We start from the raw sequence: 19,058 nt of genomic DNA, 5'->3' as shown, positions 1-19,058 counted from the left end.
GTTTACATGTTTACAACCACATTTTACCATTGGGGGCTAGTGCAATATGGAAACAGTTGTGTTTGTTTATAGATGTATTTCATATATATTTTTATCAGTCTCGGTCGTTGTGTCCTTGGGCAAGACACCTGTTGCCTGCTGGTGGTGGTCAGAGGGCCCGGTGGCGCCAGTGTTCGGCAGCCTCGCCTCTGTCAGTGCGCCCCAGGGTGGCTGTGGCTACAATGTAGCTTGCCATCACCAGTATGTGAATGTGTGTGTGAATGGGTGGATGACTGAATGTGTAAAGCGCTTTGGGGTCCTAGAGACTAGTAAAGCGCTATACAAATACAGGCCATTTACCATTTTACCATATATTGTATACATATTTTGTGTTGATTTGTGTTACATGACTTTTAGATAGTGTAACATATGACTGCCATTACCAACGGCTGATAGCTTAATCATTCTTAACCTGGAGTTGTGCTCTGCTCGCCTTTCTTTTAGCCAAATTTTTCAACTAACTTCCTTCAGTTGCTGCTTTTGTCTTTGATTTTGTGAGTCCAGCGAATGATGAACTGAATAACGTTGCTTCATTTTTTTAGGGGTGAAAGTGGAGGCATCAGAGCCTGCACTACTGTTTGAATCAAAGTTTAGTCATCCAGTGTGAGTTATTCACAAAGTTTAATCATGACACTGTGCCATAACCAATTAAGGTAATTAGAGTGGTGGACTCGACGACCTGACACAGTTTTAAAAGTTTTTTTTAGCAAAGCTCAGGATTAAACAACCACAGGAGAGCTTCAGTTCACAGAACATGCGAAGACTTCTGTCAGACAGGAGAAGTGGGTTAAACTTTCATGCTAGTGCAATACAGTGCAGGAGAAATTTGTAAAAAAAAAAAAAATTGGATTATTACTTGGAAATGCTGGTGAGGCTGACAGTGGAGGGAGCAACCAGTCATATTTTCCTAGGACATAAAGAGATGGAGGGGAGTGGATGGGCAGGCACGTTTTCAAGTAGGTAAAAACACAATTTCTCTTTTGCAGGAATGGACCTGGACTGGATGTGGATGAGTAGCTGGAAGAGATACTTTTCCAACTCCACGTGAGAGCAAAGAAGAGGAAGAAAGCAAAAAACCCAGCCTGGTCTCATAACACCCGAATTACTTAATAAGAAGCAGTCTCACCACATTGGTGCTCTGGGTTGTTAGTCTCACTTTTCTCCCACACCCCTTACAATAATAAAATTTTTCACTGGTGGGGTTCTCTTTAATAGATAGGTGGTTCAGATATTGCCAGTTAGTGTCACCTGGTGACCTTTAAAATAAAATCCCAAAGAGTTATAGCAGCTTATTATTATCTTTATTAGTATAACGTTCAAGAAACCAGTTTGAGATTATCTGAACTTAGTGATGTGATGCATTATCCTGCTGGAAGCAGACATAAAAAGATCTGTACACTGTGGTCATAGAGGGATGAACATGGTCAACAGCAGTAGCAGCCTGAAGCACTAGTAGAAGACATGCTTTCATGTTATTTACTCCAAATTCTGACCCTACTGTTTGACAGAAATTAGACTTGCCAGACCAGGGAACATTTTTCAGTCTTCTATAAGGTTTTGAAGTGCCCATGCGAAATGTAGCCTCAGTTTCTTGTCGTCAGCTTACAGGAGTTGCACCTGGCATGGTGTTCTGCAGGTGTAGTCCACCTTTACAAGGTTTGACATATGCTCTTCTGCATACTTCTGTTGTAACAACTGGTTATTAGAGCTTTGCAGTTCATCTTGACCATGTCTTTATGCCTAAATGCACTGAGCTGCTGCTACATGATTTACATAAACAACACACTTGAATGGGTGTACTAAATTGAGTACATCAAGCAACTGCAGCAGACACATAAGCGTCCAGCTGTGCACTACTTTTGTTTGTTTTACACTAATGAGTATTTCACTCTGAATGCCACTTGTCATATTGGCAGTATACAGGTTCAGAAAGCTTGCCTTGCTTTCTGATATTAAAACAGCATAAGACTTAATTTATCAGCATTAACAATGAAAAAAAAAAAAAAAGATCACTCATGAATCTTCTGTTGGCCCGGCTGTGCATGTTCCCTGTTTAAATTTGCTCATTGCTTTCCAACCAATTGTTCTACCTGAACTAGAGAAGCTTGTGTTAAGTGCTAAACCGTGTGGTTCTCCGAATGATGTCGTTCCACCCCGTTTTCTGAAAGAGGTGTTTCCTACTGTTGGACCACATATTTTAAACATAATCAATACCAGCCTCTTGTCAGGTCAAGTACCAAGTGAGTTTAAGCATGCAGTTATTCATCCCTTACTTAAGAAGCCAGGCTCAGATATTTCAGCAATGTCAAATTTTAGACCCATCTCTAAACTTCCTTCTCTGAGTAAGATCTTGGAAAAGGTTGTTCACACTCAGCTGATGGATTTTCTAAACAACTCTCATATGTTTGAAGTTTTTCAGTCCGGCTTTAGGCCGTTTCATAGCACAGAGACAGCTCTCATAAAGGTTATGAACGATATTCTGGTAGCGACGGACTGTGGTAAACACGTAGTGCTTATACTACTAGATATGACTGCTGCATTTGACACAGTGGATCACGACCTGCTGATCTCTCGATTGCAGCATTGTGTGGGCATTTCTGGCTTTGCACTCCTGTGGATAAAATCATATCTCTCAAACAGGAGCTTCTGTGTTAAGTTGGGCTCGTCATCGTCCTCTGTGGCCCCTCTGTCATGGGGTGTACCACAGGGATCTATTCTTGGGCCATTACTGTTTTCATTGTATCTCCTGCCACTGGGTGTGATCTTTCGTAAACATAAAGTTTCATTTCATCTATATGCTGATGATTGCCTGCTTTATTTTCCTTTCAGTCATTCTGATAGCTCCCAAATTAGACTCCCGCTTGATTGCCTTAGTGATGTTAAGTCATGGATGGCTCAAATCTTTTTAAATTTTAACGAACGTAAAACGGAAGCAATTCTGTTTGGCCCGAATCGTTCCTCTGATATCCCTGATGTTGACCTTGCTGCTCTGACCCCTCACCTGAAGAGCTCGATTACCAATCTTGGGTTAAAAATCGACTCTGCACTTACCTTTGATGGCCACGTGAATGGGGTGGTGAAATCGTCATTCTATCAACTCAGGCGTCTGTCGAAGGTTAAACCTTTTCTTTCAAGGCGTGACTTGGAGACTGTTATCCACACTTTTATAACCTCACCCTTGGATTATTGTAACTCCCTTTTAATAGGGGTTGGACCGGGCACTCTGACACGCCTGCAACTAGTACAGAATGCTGCAGCGCGGTTGTTATCTGGTAAAAGAAAATTTGAGCACATTACTCTGGTTCTGGCCTCCCTGCACTGGCTTCCAATTGAATTTAGGATTAATTTTAAAGTTCTTTTATTGGTTTTTAAATCTTTAAATGGTCTGGCACCTGCGTATCTGTCTGATTTGCTGAAGCCCTATGTCCCCACTCGTTCGCTCCGGTCAGCTGAGCAGCTGTTGCTCTCAGTCCCCAAATCACGGTTGAAACTGAGAGGAGACCGAGCGTTCTTTATTGTGGCTCCTAAGCTTTGGAATAATCTTCCTCTTCACATTAGGCGATCGACATCAGTGATGGTTTTTAAATCCAGATTGAAAACGCATTTTTATTCACTGGCTTTTGATTCAGTGGTTGACTGACTTGTATTTTATTGTTTTCGCTATGTTTATTATTTCATTTTATTTATTTATCATTTATCGTATTTATTATTCTTATGGTATCTATTATGTTTCTGTTGTTCAGCACTTTGGTCAGCCTTGTGTGTTTTTAAAGTGCTATATAAATAAACGATGATGATGATGAAACATTATGAAGTACAGCTCTGCGTATCCCAATAAAAGGCAGAGCTTTGGGTAGTGCAAAATGCTGGGTATAATCTGATAAAAAAAAAAAAATTGTTAAAAAGCACTGCTTATCCATGTATCTGCAGGGACTGTCAAGCAACTTTTCCAGGTTAAGCGCTTTAATTATGACCACAATAAAGTCACACAAGAGATTAGCTGATGATGAATGATGAAAATGTGAACTAGTGCAACTTGTTTTAATCTTTAAATGGCTTATGAGCAATTTTTTGCTATTTTGGCAGTGAACACAGAAGAAGAGATCAGCTTATACACTGAACAAAAATATAAACGCAACACTTTTGTTTTTGCTCCCATTCCCCATGGGATGGACGTAGAGACCTAAAATTCATTCCAGATACACAATATAACCATCCCTCCCAAACAGTGGTCACAAATCAGTCCAAATGTGTGGTAGTGGGCACATCTGCTATATTGAGATAATCCATCCCACCTCACAGGTGTGCCACATCAGGATGCTGATCTGACATCATGAGTAGTGCACAGGTGTACCTCAGACTGCCCACAACAAAAGGCCACCCTGGAATGTGCAGTTTTGTCTCACAGCAAAATGCCACAGATGCCACAAGCAATGAGGGAGCGTGCAATTGGCATGCTGACAGCAGGAATGTCAACCAGATCTGTCGCCCGTGCATTGAATGTTCATTTCTCAACCATAAGCCGTCTCCACGGGCGTTTCAGAGAATATGGCAGCACATCCAACCGGCCTCACAACCGCAGACCTCGTGTAACCACACCAGCCCAGGACCTCCACATCCAGCAGGTTCACCTCCAAGATCGTCTGAGACCAGCCACCCAGACAGCTGCTGGAACAATTGGTTTGCACAACCAAACAATTTCTGCACAAACTGTCAGAAACCGTCTCAGGGACGCTCAACTGCATGCCCGTCGTCCTCATCGGGGTCTTGACCTGACTCCAGCTCGTCGCCGTAACAGACTTGTGTGGGCAAATGCTCACATTCGATGGCGTCTGGCACGTTGGAGAGGTGTGCTCTTCACGGATGAATCATTGTTCACATTGTTCAGGGCAGATGGCAGCTGAGAATGTCCCAGTTCTTGCATGGCCAGCATACTCACCGGACATGTCACCCATTGAGCATGTTCGGGATGTGCTTGACCGGCGTATACGACAGCATGTACCAGTTCCCACGACTATCCAACAACCTCGCACAGCCATTGAAGTGGAGTGGACCAACATTCCACAGGCCACAATTGACAATCTGATAGACTCCATGCGACGATGTGTTGCACTGCATGAGGCAAATGGTGGTCACACCAGATACTGACCGGTTCTGGGTCCCCAGACCCCCAATAGCGCAAAAAACTGCACATTCCAGGGTGGCCTTTTGTTGTGGGCAGTCTGAGGTACACCTGTGCACTACTCATGATGTCAGATCAGCATCCTGATGTGGCACACCTGTGAGGTGGGATGGATTATCTCAATATAGCAGATGTGCCCACTACCACACATTTGGACTGATTTGTGACCACTGTTTGGGAGGGATGGTTATATTGTGTATCTGGAATGAATTTTAGGTCTCTACGTCCATCCCATGGGGAATGGGAGCAAAAACAAAAGTGTTGCGTTTATATTTTTGTTCAGTGTAGTTACGGGAATGTTAAATCTGACTAAATACCCAATTAAACAAAGAGAGACCGTGGCTGGAGCCAAGTCTCATTCACTGCTGCCATTTAATGTTATTTTACATGCGTATTATCTCATTAAAGAAATTCTTGGATTTTCAAAGAAAACTGGCTTGATTCAATCTGTCATCAGTTGATGTTTCCCAGTGTTTCTCAAATTTGTACCTGTGTACGTGCAATATTCTCTGCATAGATGAGAGCAAGTTCATCACTGAGACACACGTGACATCCTGGAGACACCATAACCAAGCTCGCTGCCTGCAACATCATACAGCATGACCAGCCTGCCAGTCGGGCATTGATGATCTGAGAGAGAAATATCTTTGATATCTTTGTGGGGGATAAAAAAAGAGCAACGATCTGTGACCACCTGCAAAATCTTCTGTTGTTGTTTATAGTTAACCTGTTGTTTCCTCTCTGTTGCACCTTTTGTGTCTTTCATTTGCACCAAAGCTGTTGAAATTCCTAACTACACAGATTTATATCATAAGGTTTAACTGACTGTATGAATTCATTCTTAAATCTAAACAGAAGTTAATCAGTAGAAAATGTAAGATTACAACAACTGGATTTGTAGTATTATTATTATTATTTTTAATCAGATGCACTGCATTGCTCTATTTTGATGACAGATGTACATTAAACTGGTGGGAAATCTCTTACTGTTTGTGAATTAACAAAGCAAAAAGCTGAAGTTTTTATTCAATAAATAAACACATAAATACATTCACATTACAACATCTTGCAGAACAGAAGCAGCACCATGCAAACATTTACTAATGACCACTATTTTGAGGGAGCAAAGGTTTATGTGATGTTTGATTTACTGATAACTTTTTAATACAAAGCTTCAAAATCCAGATATTTTCTTTAGCCTCAGTCACAGAAAGCAACACAGATACTAATACTAATGTGAAATATCCAAATGGCTCTCCTCAAAGATGTTTTTTAGAGCCTTCACTCGAGTCAGATTTTGGTGCAGCAGTCAGTATCAACAACATGCTGCACAGGCTCACATTTAATACATTTAATCTGTCTGTACTGAGTCACCCTCAGCCAATGTGGCAGTGCTCTTTCAGATCATATAAGAGGCTTTCGATGTATTAAGTGTGAGAAACCACAGGATTATTGAACTCAAGGTAAGCTATAATACAACATCAATTATATCGGTGGAACATGAACAGATTTATAACACAAAAAGATTTCATTGAGAGAAACACATTCATTTATGGAATTATTTAAGCCATCATATCTTGCTGATTGACATGTCTGGGTTTGAGACATGCTTCATGATGTTGCTTTCTCTTACCACCTCTGTGCTTGCACTGTGAACATCTGAGGCAATCTGCCTGCGAGAGGACAGCCGACTCATTTGTACAAGGCGAGTGTTGTTTTCTAATTCAGTCCGTGCGTTTGAACTTTGACGGCATCTCCTCACACCCTTGTGAAAATGAATGGTAAACAGACCGTAGGTGATGGGATCTAGACAGGCATTGAAAAGGCCAAAAATAAACAGCATATGAGTCAGTGAATGCGAAACTGTCTTTTCCATTTTTTCAGGGAACAACCAATACCACAATCCAAGCAGATAGTACGGGGTCCAGCAGATGATGAATGACGTCACAATGACAATGCTCATTTTAAGAGTTCTCATCCGAGCTTTAGGGATGTTATTGTGGGATCGGCGTAGATGAACATCTCTTGACAGGACTGGAAGAAAAGAAAGCACCACGTCCGTTACTCCATGTCTCCCTGAAAATATACATTCATGTGAAGAAAAGCCTGTTCACAGCACTCTATGCACCCTTACTGCAATCCATAGGAATGATTCACTTGATTAAGTATTCATCAGCAAGTGTAAGCACCTCTGTTAAAGCAAAAAAATTGGTAGAGGTTTTGGACTGGAGCATTTAGATTTCTATTCACATGATGCAAAATCTTCCCAGCGGTGGACATATCATCAAAGTCACCGCAAGGTCGACTGTACAGCAGCTCAAGAGCTACATCTAAAGACTCTACAGGTCTCAGTTAGCATGTTACGTTATGATGAATATGATCCCTTTTGGAAGGACTGTAAAGAAAAAGCCTCTGCTCACTGAGAACAACATGGCAGCACAGCTTAAGCTTGCAATGTGAACAAACCACAAGACTTGGAGCCAAAAGTGGAAATGTTTGGCCATGATTCACAGTGCCACATTTGGAGAAAACAAAACACAATCAGCACAAACACCTCATACCAGCTGTTAGTGGTGGTGGACAGGGGAGGATTTGGGCTGGTTTTGCTGGCACAGCACCTGTGGAACCTTGAAAACATTGAGCCAAACATGCAACAGGACTTTGGGACTCAATTACTAATATTCTCATGGAAATCTACATAAAAAATCTGTTGGAAGGCAAAATTACTGTCGAACTTATGAAACGGGCATATTTTGTTCCCACCACTATGCGTATGTTAGAAGATCAGAATCATTCAGAACCAGCAGCTTTGCGCAATCGCCACTGCTCAGTACCTGTTTCTCTATATAATTAAATATTTTAACCTTGAGGTGAAGCAGAAAAATCAGTCAAGATGTTGTAAGAGAGAAGCCTCAGTCAGTGTTTTGAACCCATTGAGATGGGGTTGGCAGCTTCTGCAGGCAATGCCTAACCGTTGCTATGGGGTTTGGTAGGTGGAAAGCCTACAATTTGGTGATGCAACGATTACGGACTTGATTGGTTGTTGTTTTGGTTATTGCAACAGGTAGAACAATTTGACAAACCACGGGTTTGTATTTATGGGAGGGGGTGTTATGGCCCTATTAGGGCCTCCTCCTGAAGTTGCCTGTGTTGGGCATCTCTCCTGCCTTAGTGCCACCTTTTTCTTTTGTACAGCTGACTCACATCAGCAATTAAAGGTATTTAAGGGCAGAGAAAGGTGAGCTCTGGTGGCAGAGTGTCATGTGAGTGGTTGCAGCTAGTGAGCTGTGTGTTTGCGTGTTTTCAGCTAGTGAGATTGTTTTGTTTTGTGATTGTTTGCTCCTGCTTGGTGGAGATGAGTGTGTTTGTTTGCTAACCCTTTTTTGACTTGCTTTTCAGTTTACTGACCGACGCTTGAGTTTTGTTTTGTTTCTTTAAATGGCTTGTCCGTCTCTTTTAGTTGAGTTATTAATAGAAAGTTATTAATAAAACTCTTTCATTTAACCATTTTGCCAATTTGTCTCCTTTTTCTGATCCGGACACCTTTTGTTACTTTCCCTCATCGCCTGGACCCTTTTAGGGGAACATAACAACCTCTAAGGCATGAAATGAGTAGAAAGTCTGAATGTAGAAAGTTGAATAATAGAGTCTGAGGTGCAAGGAAGAAGCCAGAAGAAGCTTAGTTTTGTGTTTCCATGGAGTGACGAAAATATAAATAAAAAAGCAAGACTGAAACTAAAATAACAGGAGTACTCAATATAATTTCCTCTGAGACATTTACTGTGCCTCAAGCAAAAAAATGTTTGGAATTAAAGTTGGTATGAAAAATGCTAACAGAGTACAAGAAAAAGTAGAAAAGGACAAAGTGGAGGACAAGGACCAGTAAGCCTAATCTGTCAGCTCCACATGAGAAACTCACTGCAATGAATAAAATAAATCCTCATTCTCAAGAATCCATTTTCGGTACCAAGAAATTATACTGTAAGTGACGACATATGATAATAATAGAAGCTATTTTAAATGACTAATAAGAACATTTAACATAAGGTGATATAAGAGATAATGGAACAAGTTTGAACTCACAGACGGATTAGGGCCACGACTGCAGTGATGCTGCTGCACAGGTCTGTTGTGGAGATGACAGATCTCCAACATCACCTATGGTCATGAGCTTTGGGTACTAACCGATACAAGCGGCGGAAATAAGCTTTTTTCAAAGGGTGGCTGTGCTTTCCCTTAGCAGCAGTATGTTATTTTCTTTATATACCTTTTTTTTGTAATTCTGAGCATTTTGTGGCTCAAGGAGGTTTTTACAACTGTAAACAATGACCAAAAAAGCATAATAATAATTTTAATTATTATTGTTATTATTAATAGGCCTATTTAACCATGCTGTCATTTGTTCTTATGCATGGTTGAAGGGATTTCTGAATTTGTTCCTAAAATATGAACAAATTCAGGTATAAAAATACATTTTGGATTTGTGTGTGAAACATTCGTATTCCTCAACCTAAGTGAAATGCTGTGGCGGGACCTTAAGAGAACTTTGTATAAACAAATGCCTACAAAACCTGAATGACCTGAAGTAACATTTCATAAGTAAAGAAGAGTGGGCTAAAGTTCCTCCAAAATAATGTGAGAGAAAATCGTACAGAAAAGTTATTACTTAGGCTACTGCTGCTAAAAAATGACTGAGTAATTCAGGTCTACTTTCTTTTTCACGACTGTTTTTTGAAGCCTTCGAAAAAATAAAAGTAAACACTCACAGTTATTCCGAGCCATGCGGCTGGATATCTCAATGAGGATTCGTGTGTAGCAGAAGATCATGATGGCCAAAGGTAGAAGGAAGAGGCACACAAACGTGAACATGTTGTAAAGGGTCTCCTGCCAGCGCTGGACAAAACTGCCATGGGTGGTGCACTGGGTGAACTTCTCTGGCACCGTGATGGTCACATTGCGAAATATAAACATCTGGATAAAAAAAGACGAGAAAAGTTCTACTGAGCGATGGCACTGCATCCTCGTGATCTATCCTGTAGTCAAGCATGATGTAAGTGGATCATGAATATTTAGTGATCAGTTAATCTAATAAGAAAGTAAAACTGAACACAGTGATATTTTACCATATGCTTGCATAGAATAACACTTAAAGGTGTTTTCTGATCAAATGCTTGGGTCTGAAAATGCTTGGTTAAGGCCTCGTCTTTCATCCTGGGATTGACACTTTGCTGAAGTTAGCAAAGGATACTGGTTTTCTTTAAAACCCTTCAACTGGAAATGCTTTAGAAATTCAAATCTCTGCATGGAGGTGGTCTGGGCATTACAGTCTCTGCCATAGTTACTGTAAAAACATCTGAGAGATAATTGTGAATAAGCACAATTTCTTCTTTTTTTGTCTGTTAAAATCATTTTTGTCTGTTTTACTGTCTTTACAGATCCTCTAATCGATATTGAATCTGAAAATCTGTGAATAAGAGCAACAAGTGTGAGTACCTGTATAGTATAGCTGTTTATTACATCCCCCACTCAAGCAAAGTATCCCCAGTTCAGTTCTGGGAGAAGCCACAAATCTCTTTGGGCATGTGGTGCCAAAGGCTGCCAAATCAAACATGTGCAGCTTCCCTTTGGGGTGACTCCCTATCAATGAGGGAGAAGCTGAAAGTAGGGATTTCCAGACTGGTTAAAAAGATCCTAGCTACAGTACCAGGAAGAGAGTAAAAAATAGGGATCATCCAATAATTTTAGGGTTAAGGCTGCACTTCTGGCCCTTTATGTTTACATGTCAAGGTATCCTTAAGCAAGGAAGAGACTCCCAGTTGCTACTGATAGACAGGTCATTACTTTGAGTGCATTATTATAACTCATAACTCATAATTCACAATATAATTGCAATCCATTTAATACTTCCATACAAAGAGAAATGATGATTGCTTTCACAATAGAACAGTTTTAAAAAACTGTTAACTTAGACGTGCATTACTTTAGCAGATATTATTTCTGTTTAAGATTCAGCACTCTATTCATTACATGATAGTCCTCAATGTCTTGCTGGAATATACCTGATGAAAGTAAAGCACCAAGTAATCGAACGTGCTGCTTTTGCTGCTGGGCTGCAGTGCAATTACTTGAGGGCTGCTGTGGCTCAGGTGGTAGAGGGTTATCCACTAATGACAGAAGTCAGTGAGATTTTGATGCCCTCGAACCAAGCTTTTAGAAAAACATGTTGCTGGAAAACACGCTCAAAATTAGGACTTGTTTTCTGAAGAACAAAAACACTTTTCAGCTTCAGAATGTAATATTTGTTGTTGTCCTATATCAACTTAAAAAGAAATATTTGCATTCTGTTTGGAAAGCTTAGTTCCAAATCTGAACTCATAATATGTTGCTGTTTTTACGTTAAAAAATTAAAAAACAATTTTATGTTTCACAATCTGAATGCTTCTAGTTTTCAAATCTGCTTTATTATGTGTTCATGAAGATACACAAATAGACAGTCACAGTGTTTCTAGGGAAAGTCAAACCTCGGGGCTCAAGCATTTAGTTTGGATTTGAAGTGTCTGTGGGAAGAGAAAAGAAACAAACAGCAGCAGAATTGCTCCTGCAATTTTGCTAAAACATAAACTGGAGTTTGTTGGCGGCTCTCACATAAATGAGAAACGTGTTGTAAATTGGTAAATGCATGCATTTTCTTCCCAGGTATGAATAGGCACGTGTGAGCAAGACACTTTTGTTATTAAAAATCGTACCATGAATGAGCCCAATCGAATTTATACACTTTTCATGGAAAAGTGTATAAAGTCATGTTTCTGTTGAATGTTTATCAGTGTGGGACCCCAGTAAGATTCCCACCTGTACTAGAAGAGCTACCATCTGGCTCCCTTCCACACTTTCACTTCCAGTTTGGCTCTCAAAGGCTACGTGGAAGAACCTCCCCGCTCCTCACCCAACATTTATACTGGTGAGAGAGCTCCTGACATTTTTCAGAGCAAAAGTGGAGCAGGGTATTAATTAGAGAATGTGCTCATAATATAACAGTATGAGGCTGAAGGCGATGTCATTGCTATTGATGTTTTAAAGCGACGTAGACATCGCTTCAACAAATTGGTAAGGGGAGAAATAAAATGCCGTTGGCAGAATTTCAGTGGAACATCCAGTAAAAACGTTTAACCAGCAGTCTCTCTGGTTTTCAAGCTTAAATTGCTGAATGAAGTGCAACCTTATCTGTAATACAGTATATGCATATAACAAACTGTCCTTTTATATCACCTCCTAGCATTGGGATATATGTACAGTATATTAGTTTACATGCTGACTTTCAGTATGAGGCATTGGGAGATTTGTTAGTGTGACCTTACCCAGCAGAGAAATGATCATTTCACCTCTGGTAACTAAAGATCACACTGCTCTTTTAATACAAAGCTGGGGAAAAAAAGTGAAGATATGCACACCCTGCATACCATCTATAAATTTTAGTATAATTCATGCATCCATAAAGTATTCTGGGTTTAATCTTGTTCTGATTGTTTTCTGATGAAATCGTGGGACTCGAGCATGCACGACTGCATTAACATTTGCTGTTCTCTTTTGATCTGTGAAGAGTTCGAAATAATCAAGAGAGGGTTTTTTTTTCCTTTTTTCTTGGTTTTCAGCGGAAGAGGTTTTGAGAGGTCATGGACTTTGGTTACTCGGTGTTGTGCATTATGTGTACAGCGAACAAATTTGAGGGAAGAAAACTGAGAGCTTTAAGTTATTCGCTAATATATATTCTGTGTAATAAGTCACTGAAAAAAATGCATTGCACTTGCAACATAAATATCTTTGTGTGTAACATACACTCACCAGCCAGTTTGTTAAGGTATACCTTGCTAGTACTGGGTTGGACTGCCCTTTTTGCCTTCAGAACTGCCATAATGCATAATAAGATGCTGGAAACATTCCTCAGAGATTCTGGTCCATACTGACATGATAGCATCACGCAGTTACTGCAGCTATGTCGATATGAATCTCCAATTTCACAACATTCCAAAGGCGCTCTATTAGATTCAGGTCTGGTAACTTTGGCCATTTGAAAACAGTGAACACGTTTTTATGTTCAAGAAAGCAATTTGAAATGATTTGAGCTTCATGACATTGTGTTTTATCCTTCTGGAAATAGTCACTGGAAAATGGGTACACTGCGATCATAAAGGGATGGGCATGGTCAGTAAAGAAAATCAAGCAGGGCTGAAAGTGTGCCAATAAGAAGAAGATATCTCCCACACTATTACACCACCACCAGGACTCTAAACTATTGATACAGTACAAGACAAGAAGGATCCGTGGTTTCATGCTGGGGTGGAAATTGAGACTCATCTGACCAGGCAAAGTTTTTAGAATCTGGTCCATCTAACTATCTAATCGTCAATATTTGTCCTGCCCACATATGTAGATCTCTAATTGGAGCACAACATTTGTAAAGTCTGATTACAACAGATTTACAATAAACAGCATATATGGACAAATTTGCATTTTATGGCTGAAAAAGTCCACCTAAGAAACAGAGAGAGGAATGACAATGTCTGGCAGTGAAGCGAGGACAAGACAACAGAATATATAGGAATATGCAGAAGAGTGCAGAGGATTGATGTGGCGTTCCTGCTGGATCTTCCTGTTACAATGCAAGAGAGAGCATTAGAGGGGAGGTTAATAAGAATCTGTGGCCCAAAGGAGCCACAAGATAGCCAGTGATTCACAGCACAGTACCTCTGTCCTTAGAAGACTCATGTTTACCTCCTGCGGTATCTGATTTTTGATGCTGCTAGTTTACATGTTTTGTTCTGAGCAGTTTTAAATGTTTTTTTTGTTTTGTTTTTGCTGTTGTAACTGTAGTTTCCTCCATTGTATGATCCTTGAAGGACACATTTCCCCTAAGAACTTTAAGTGGTCTTTTTTTCTTTTTTAAGTAGAATGTAAAATCTTGTCCTTTTGAAATGGACATCTCATTCAGTTGGCTACAAAAAAGCATTGAGATGTTTAAAAGAAATTATTCTGGTATAATAAGCGTTCAGGATTGTCTGTCATTCTGACAAAAATCTTTATTTGTATTTTACCACTTGAGTTTAAACAGTGGCAGAAGAATTTGTAATTTTGGTAGAAATGATTTATTCTTTGACACAAAAGTTTCAAGTGTGTTACAACCTTTTAGCATTTTGTTTTATATGAGCTGTTTTAAGAAACTTATATTCAATTAATGTATGTTTCAAGTAAGATTTATAGATAGAAAAAAAAAACGTAAACAAAAGAAGCAACACAAAAAGGGAAAGAAATATTACAAAAAGGGAAGCGCAGAAACAATATTAAACAGTTACTTCTATTTTTAATGTGGGGGACTTGCTAGGACATCCTATTAAATTATTTTATGCTGCATTGCGTTTTTTCATAATTTTAAGAAAATCAGGACACACATGCTGATTTGATTCCCAAACTCATGAAATATTCCTTAAAGACATATATAAGTCTAAAATTAGTCTCCAGGGCACAGTAATGATCAAAGCTAAAAAGTGAGCTGATAACACTGTAATAAACGTAATATTTTACATATACAACTTGCAAATAATTTTCCTGCAGTATATAATGTGTTGCAGTGTGTCAAACTCTCCGCCTAAAGATGGGTTTCTTATGCATATTCCTGCTTTATAAAATTACACCTGTGTGTAACATTAAAGATAAATACCCTGGAGTACCTGAAAATCAGCCCAATCAGACATTATTGAAAGTGGCCAATGACCACAGGGGTATGTGAAAATGGGAAAACCTCAGTCCATCCATGCACCCATCCTTTTATATAACTACTTATTCAGCAGTTGTGTGTGGCTGTTGTCTGTGCCAGCAGGGCAAAAAGCATGTTACACCCTGGACAGGCTGTCAGCAAAAAATCCTGTGTGGCCAGTGAATTTCTTAATCTGGTTTTTGCTCCTATAGCCATAGACTTTATAAAAGAAGAATGTAGTCACCATTTGATTTGGTCATTTGGTCAGTAGGATCCCAATTTGAAGCTTCAAACTGAGTGTGTTCAATATCACCATTTTGGTGTTTTGTAGGGGTGCAACAATACACAAAATTCTCGGTTCGGTTCGATACTTTGGTGTCACGGTTCGATATTTTTTCGATACAAAAAAATGTTCATGCTTTTTTAATTTGTCATTTATTAAAATTACAAATATATATTTTAACTCAAAAGTACAGTTTTTAAATTTAATGTTGCTAAAACAACAAAGGGATAAAATAATAAATCTATCTGATCGAGAAATCACTCATCTTTGGAAAAGAGAGTTTATTACAGAGAAATGGATCTTTCCGTTTTCGAGTTTTGGATATGATTTTGGAGTATATCTTCGCAGTAGCGATTGACCGCAAAGTAAAGCTACCGGAAATGTACAACCCCACATCCAGTCTCAAACCAGGAAGTTATTATTTTCTCGTGCACGGGGTCAATTCTCAGCAGCATATTAAACATATCAGGTCCCCATAAGGAGAATCATGCTGGGAAAAGGGGGGAGGGGCGGTAGTTACACTCACAGTAGCACAGGAACAGAGCAGGAGGGAGAGAGAGAGAGAAAGAGAGCCAGGGACAACAAGGTCACATTAGAAAGGTATAGTAATCATCCACAACTATTTTCAGTTGCAGATGATAAAGGGTTCAGAAAGTTTATTCATGCAGGTCCGTATGACAGAGAATATGCATCTTCTTTATGTTTTCATATTTTAATTTATATTTAATTGTGTTGTGGTTTGCAGTGTTTTGTGTTGTTTCGCTTTAAATTTGTAAAAGGAAAAAGCTGAAAATCTAAATAGTTAAAAGTTGAAATGTGAATAGTTGATTTTTCTATTATATGATTTATTTATTACATTTTATGTGGAGTGAATAAATAAAAGTATATTTACGGTGGCCCCTACAGACAAAGCACATACAAACTTCAAATCATGTACAAACCCTGAAGCACGTACAAACTCCAAAACATGTACAAGCTCCAAAACACGTAAAAACTCAGAAGCACATAAAAACTCAAAACACGTACAAAAGACAACACAAGTGCTCCAGGATGCTAGGGGCAGTGTTGAGCTTTTGTTACCTAGTGGCTACACAAGCCAGCAAGTACCAACGACCGGATTTGGTGTGTGGTAATAACAGGTAAATGAACTTTTTTTTAAATTTATTATTTGACTATATATGACTGCTTGTGTATAAATACACAATATAAATTGTGTAATTTAAGTGATCTAGGTAGCTCTGTTTTGGAAGTTCAGTTCATGCTAGAAATGTGTTTTGGAGTTTGTATGTGCTTTTTGGAGTTTGTATGTGTTTTGTCTCTAGGGGCCACCGCATATATTTATATATAAACATATATAAATAAAACCACTTTTTTTTTTACATTAGTAATTCCTTTTGTGCATAATTTTATATTATTGTTAATAATTAATTAATTAAAGCAACAAAACAACCTGAAGAGCTGGTTCGGAGCCGAAAGAGCCGGCTCTTTTTAGTGATTCGAGCCGAAAGATCCGGTTCTCTAAAAAGAGCTGGAAATCCCATCACTAGTGTCAACACGTTAACTTGCAAACTGCGCTAACGCACTAGTTCCCACCCATGTAATTGAGCATTGCGTGGCACATCCGACATACTGTTTTACTTTTGTCCATGAGGGGCTTACCTTCAGGGTCATACTTCACATGAAGACCAAAATAGTCCCAAAGGCCAGATCTGAATGAGGGTGGGGGAGGTTCAATTTGCCATGTTGCAACAAGCTTAGCTTCTGTCTTGCTAGCTTGCGCTACGCTCAGTGGAACTGCGCTCGACAGTGCAGCCTAGGCGGAGTAGTCGAACGCAGATCCACTGAGCTCTCAACACAGACAGCATCATCAGAAGGAAAGTTGATCAAATAAATTAAAAATGTTGTATTGTTCATACATATGCATACCGAACCAAAGCACTGTATCGAACGGTTCAATATCGATACGAGTATTGTTGCACCCCTAGTGTTTTGATATCAGATGTGAACAGAGAGAATCCTCTTTCCTGACACTTAGAATCTCGATAATTTACAAATGTACAAAAATGACTTTATTCTTTATTCAGTATGACCTGTGGCCTGCAGCTGACACCATAAAATCATCTGAAAAGTGTTTACTGAGGTCAAAGAGTAAAGGGGGCCACGAGAAAGAACAGCATCCACTTTTGACCTGAAACTGAACTTCAAGTAGGTCCCATGTGTGAGCACCTCTGCCACACTGGTTTGTGATAAGCACACTGAAAAGTGTGCAAATTGCATCCAATTTAGTCACATGAACACTGTGTATAACAAGTTATGTTGTGAATTCTTAAGTTCCTGCAGGCAACCTGATGAAGGTCCCCAGCCTCCTTTGTTATGCGCTAACTGAAGGGTAAGGGCATGGGGGGAGGGGAGGGGGGGGGGGCTTCATCAGTCTCACAAAGTTACCAGTCTGGCCTGCTGGACAGCATTGGAAAATGTGAGCTGTTTTTACATATTAAAAAAAATCATAAAACACATTGAATTTTATAGCTTTTCCGAATGATAAAGACCTGCACCATAGCCCTTCACACTACACCAAAGTAAATAACTAAGAGATAAACAATTTGTTTCTGAAAAAAGGGACAATTTCTGTCAATTAACAAAAAAATTCTGTTTTAAACTTAAAGGTCAGTCTGGCCAATGAGCAACTAGAGCTTTTTCCACATAGAAAAACTGAGATTTATTATTAAACTTCTTTTTCTCATACTAAAATATATGAGAGATCAAATGTGGAATATATTTTTTTAATCATTTATTTAGTTTATTTAGTCTAGAAATTAATGAAATTTATATTGAAACTCAAAAGTGTTTTCATGCGCTTGTATTTAGTTTACCCACGTGGTATTTTCAAATTTTACGATCAAAACTTGAATTTTGGGTTTAAATAAAATTTAAATAAAAATTAATTCACTTTTTTTTCCTCATTAAATTGCAAACTCACAGGGTAGCAACACCATGTCCTCTTTTACCTGAGGGAGTGAAAGGATGACACTCATGGTCCAGGCCACAGCCAACATGACTTTGCTCTTCCTTTTGGCCTCACTGATTCCCAGCGGATTGAGGATGGCGGACTGTCTATCCAAACTAATGACCACTGTCACAAAAGCGCAGGAATACATCGCCACCAGCTTCATGAACATCAGCAGCCTGCAGGCGACGTCCCCCGCCTGCCACTGCACCGTGATGTTCCACACCGCGTCCACCGGCATCACGATGAAAGTCACCAGCAGGTCGGCCACCGTGAGGTTCATGATGAGGATCCGGACGTGTGACTTGCGCCTGCCGCCGCTGCTGGCAGCCCACAGCACGGCCAAGTTGCACACAGCCGACACCGCGCACAGAGCGAAGGTGATGATGACTCTGACTTTGGCTGCTGTGGAGAAAGTGGGAAGCTCGAGCGCGTCTCCATCTGCACTCTTATTGCACGCTGAGGTGGGTCCCTGACAGCTGCCATTCACTGTTTGATCCGTCAGCTGGTGGTACATAGCCTGACGGAGATCGGACTGACTGGACCCAAAAACAAGATTAAAAGAGAAGAAAAGAAAAGTTAGAATGTGTATCTCTTCTCCTCCAACATCTCCAGCGTGGAACTGCAAGTCTGAAAGGGGAAAATAAAATAAAAAATCTTCATTCAACCTGATAATAAATGCAAAAGGTGTTGTGCCTTATGCATATGTGGCATTTTCTACCGAAGAATGTATGTCCAGCTTTAATTATATTGCCGAATTGCCTGCTGTGCGCAAACTATCAATAAAAAAATGGAAAGA

At 39.7% G+C, this 19,058-nt stretch overlaps 1 protein-coding gene across 1 annotated transcript; it reads right to left on the bottom strand.

Annotated features, from left to right (window-relative positions):
• Positions 1–6,791: 6,791 nt before the first annotated feature.
• On the bottom strand, positions 6,792–18,776 carry gnrhr4 (gonadotropin releasing hormone receptor 4). Its single transcript, XM_085411066.1, has 3 exons — positions 18,261–18,776; positions 9,988–10,192; positions 6,792–7,255 (listed from the first exon to the last, which is right to left on the bottom strand). The coding sequence occupies exons 1-3, from the start codon at positions 18,774–18,776 to the stop codon at positions 6,792–6,794; spliced, it is 1,185 nt and encodes a 394-aa protein (XP_085267192.1).
• Between the last annotated feature and the right edge of the window lie 282 nt (positions 18,777–19,058).

Source organism: Rhamphochromis longiceps, linkage group LG7 (genome assembly GCF_057381845.1).
Source record: "Rhamphochromis longiceps isolate RC_006_pf linkage group LG7, R_longiceps_female_GT1.1, whole genome shotgun sequence".
NCBI classification, from domain to species: domain Eukaryota; kingdom Metazoa; phylum Chordata; class Actinopteri; order Cichliformes; family Cichlidae; genus Rhamphochromis; species Rhamphochromis longiceps.
This window is presented reverse-complemented; position numbering and strand designations above follow the sequence as displayed.

What these genes read in the sequence shown, in the direction of transcription:
- gnrhr4 (XM_085411066.1), bottom strand. Translation starts at nt 18,776, where the DNA reads ATGTACCACCAGCTGACGGATCAAACAGTGAATGGCAGCTGTCAGGGA. An exon ending in TCATCCTTTCACTCCCTCAG is followed by an intron (nt 10,193 to 18,260) that starts GTAAAAGAGGAC and finishes TTTTTTATCCAG; the next exon opens with ATGTTTATATTTCGCAATGT. An exon ending in CCGCATGGCTCGGAATAACT is followed by an intron (nt 7,256 to 9,987) that starts GTGAGTGTTTAC and finishes CTTTTCTTCCAG; the next exon opens with TCCTGTCAAGAGATGTTCAT.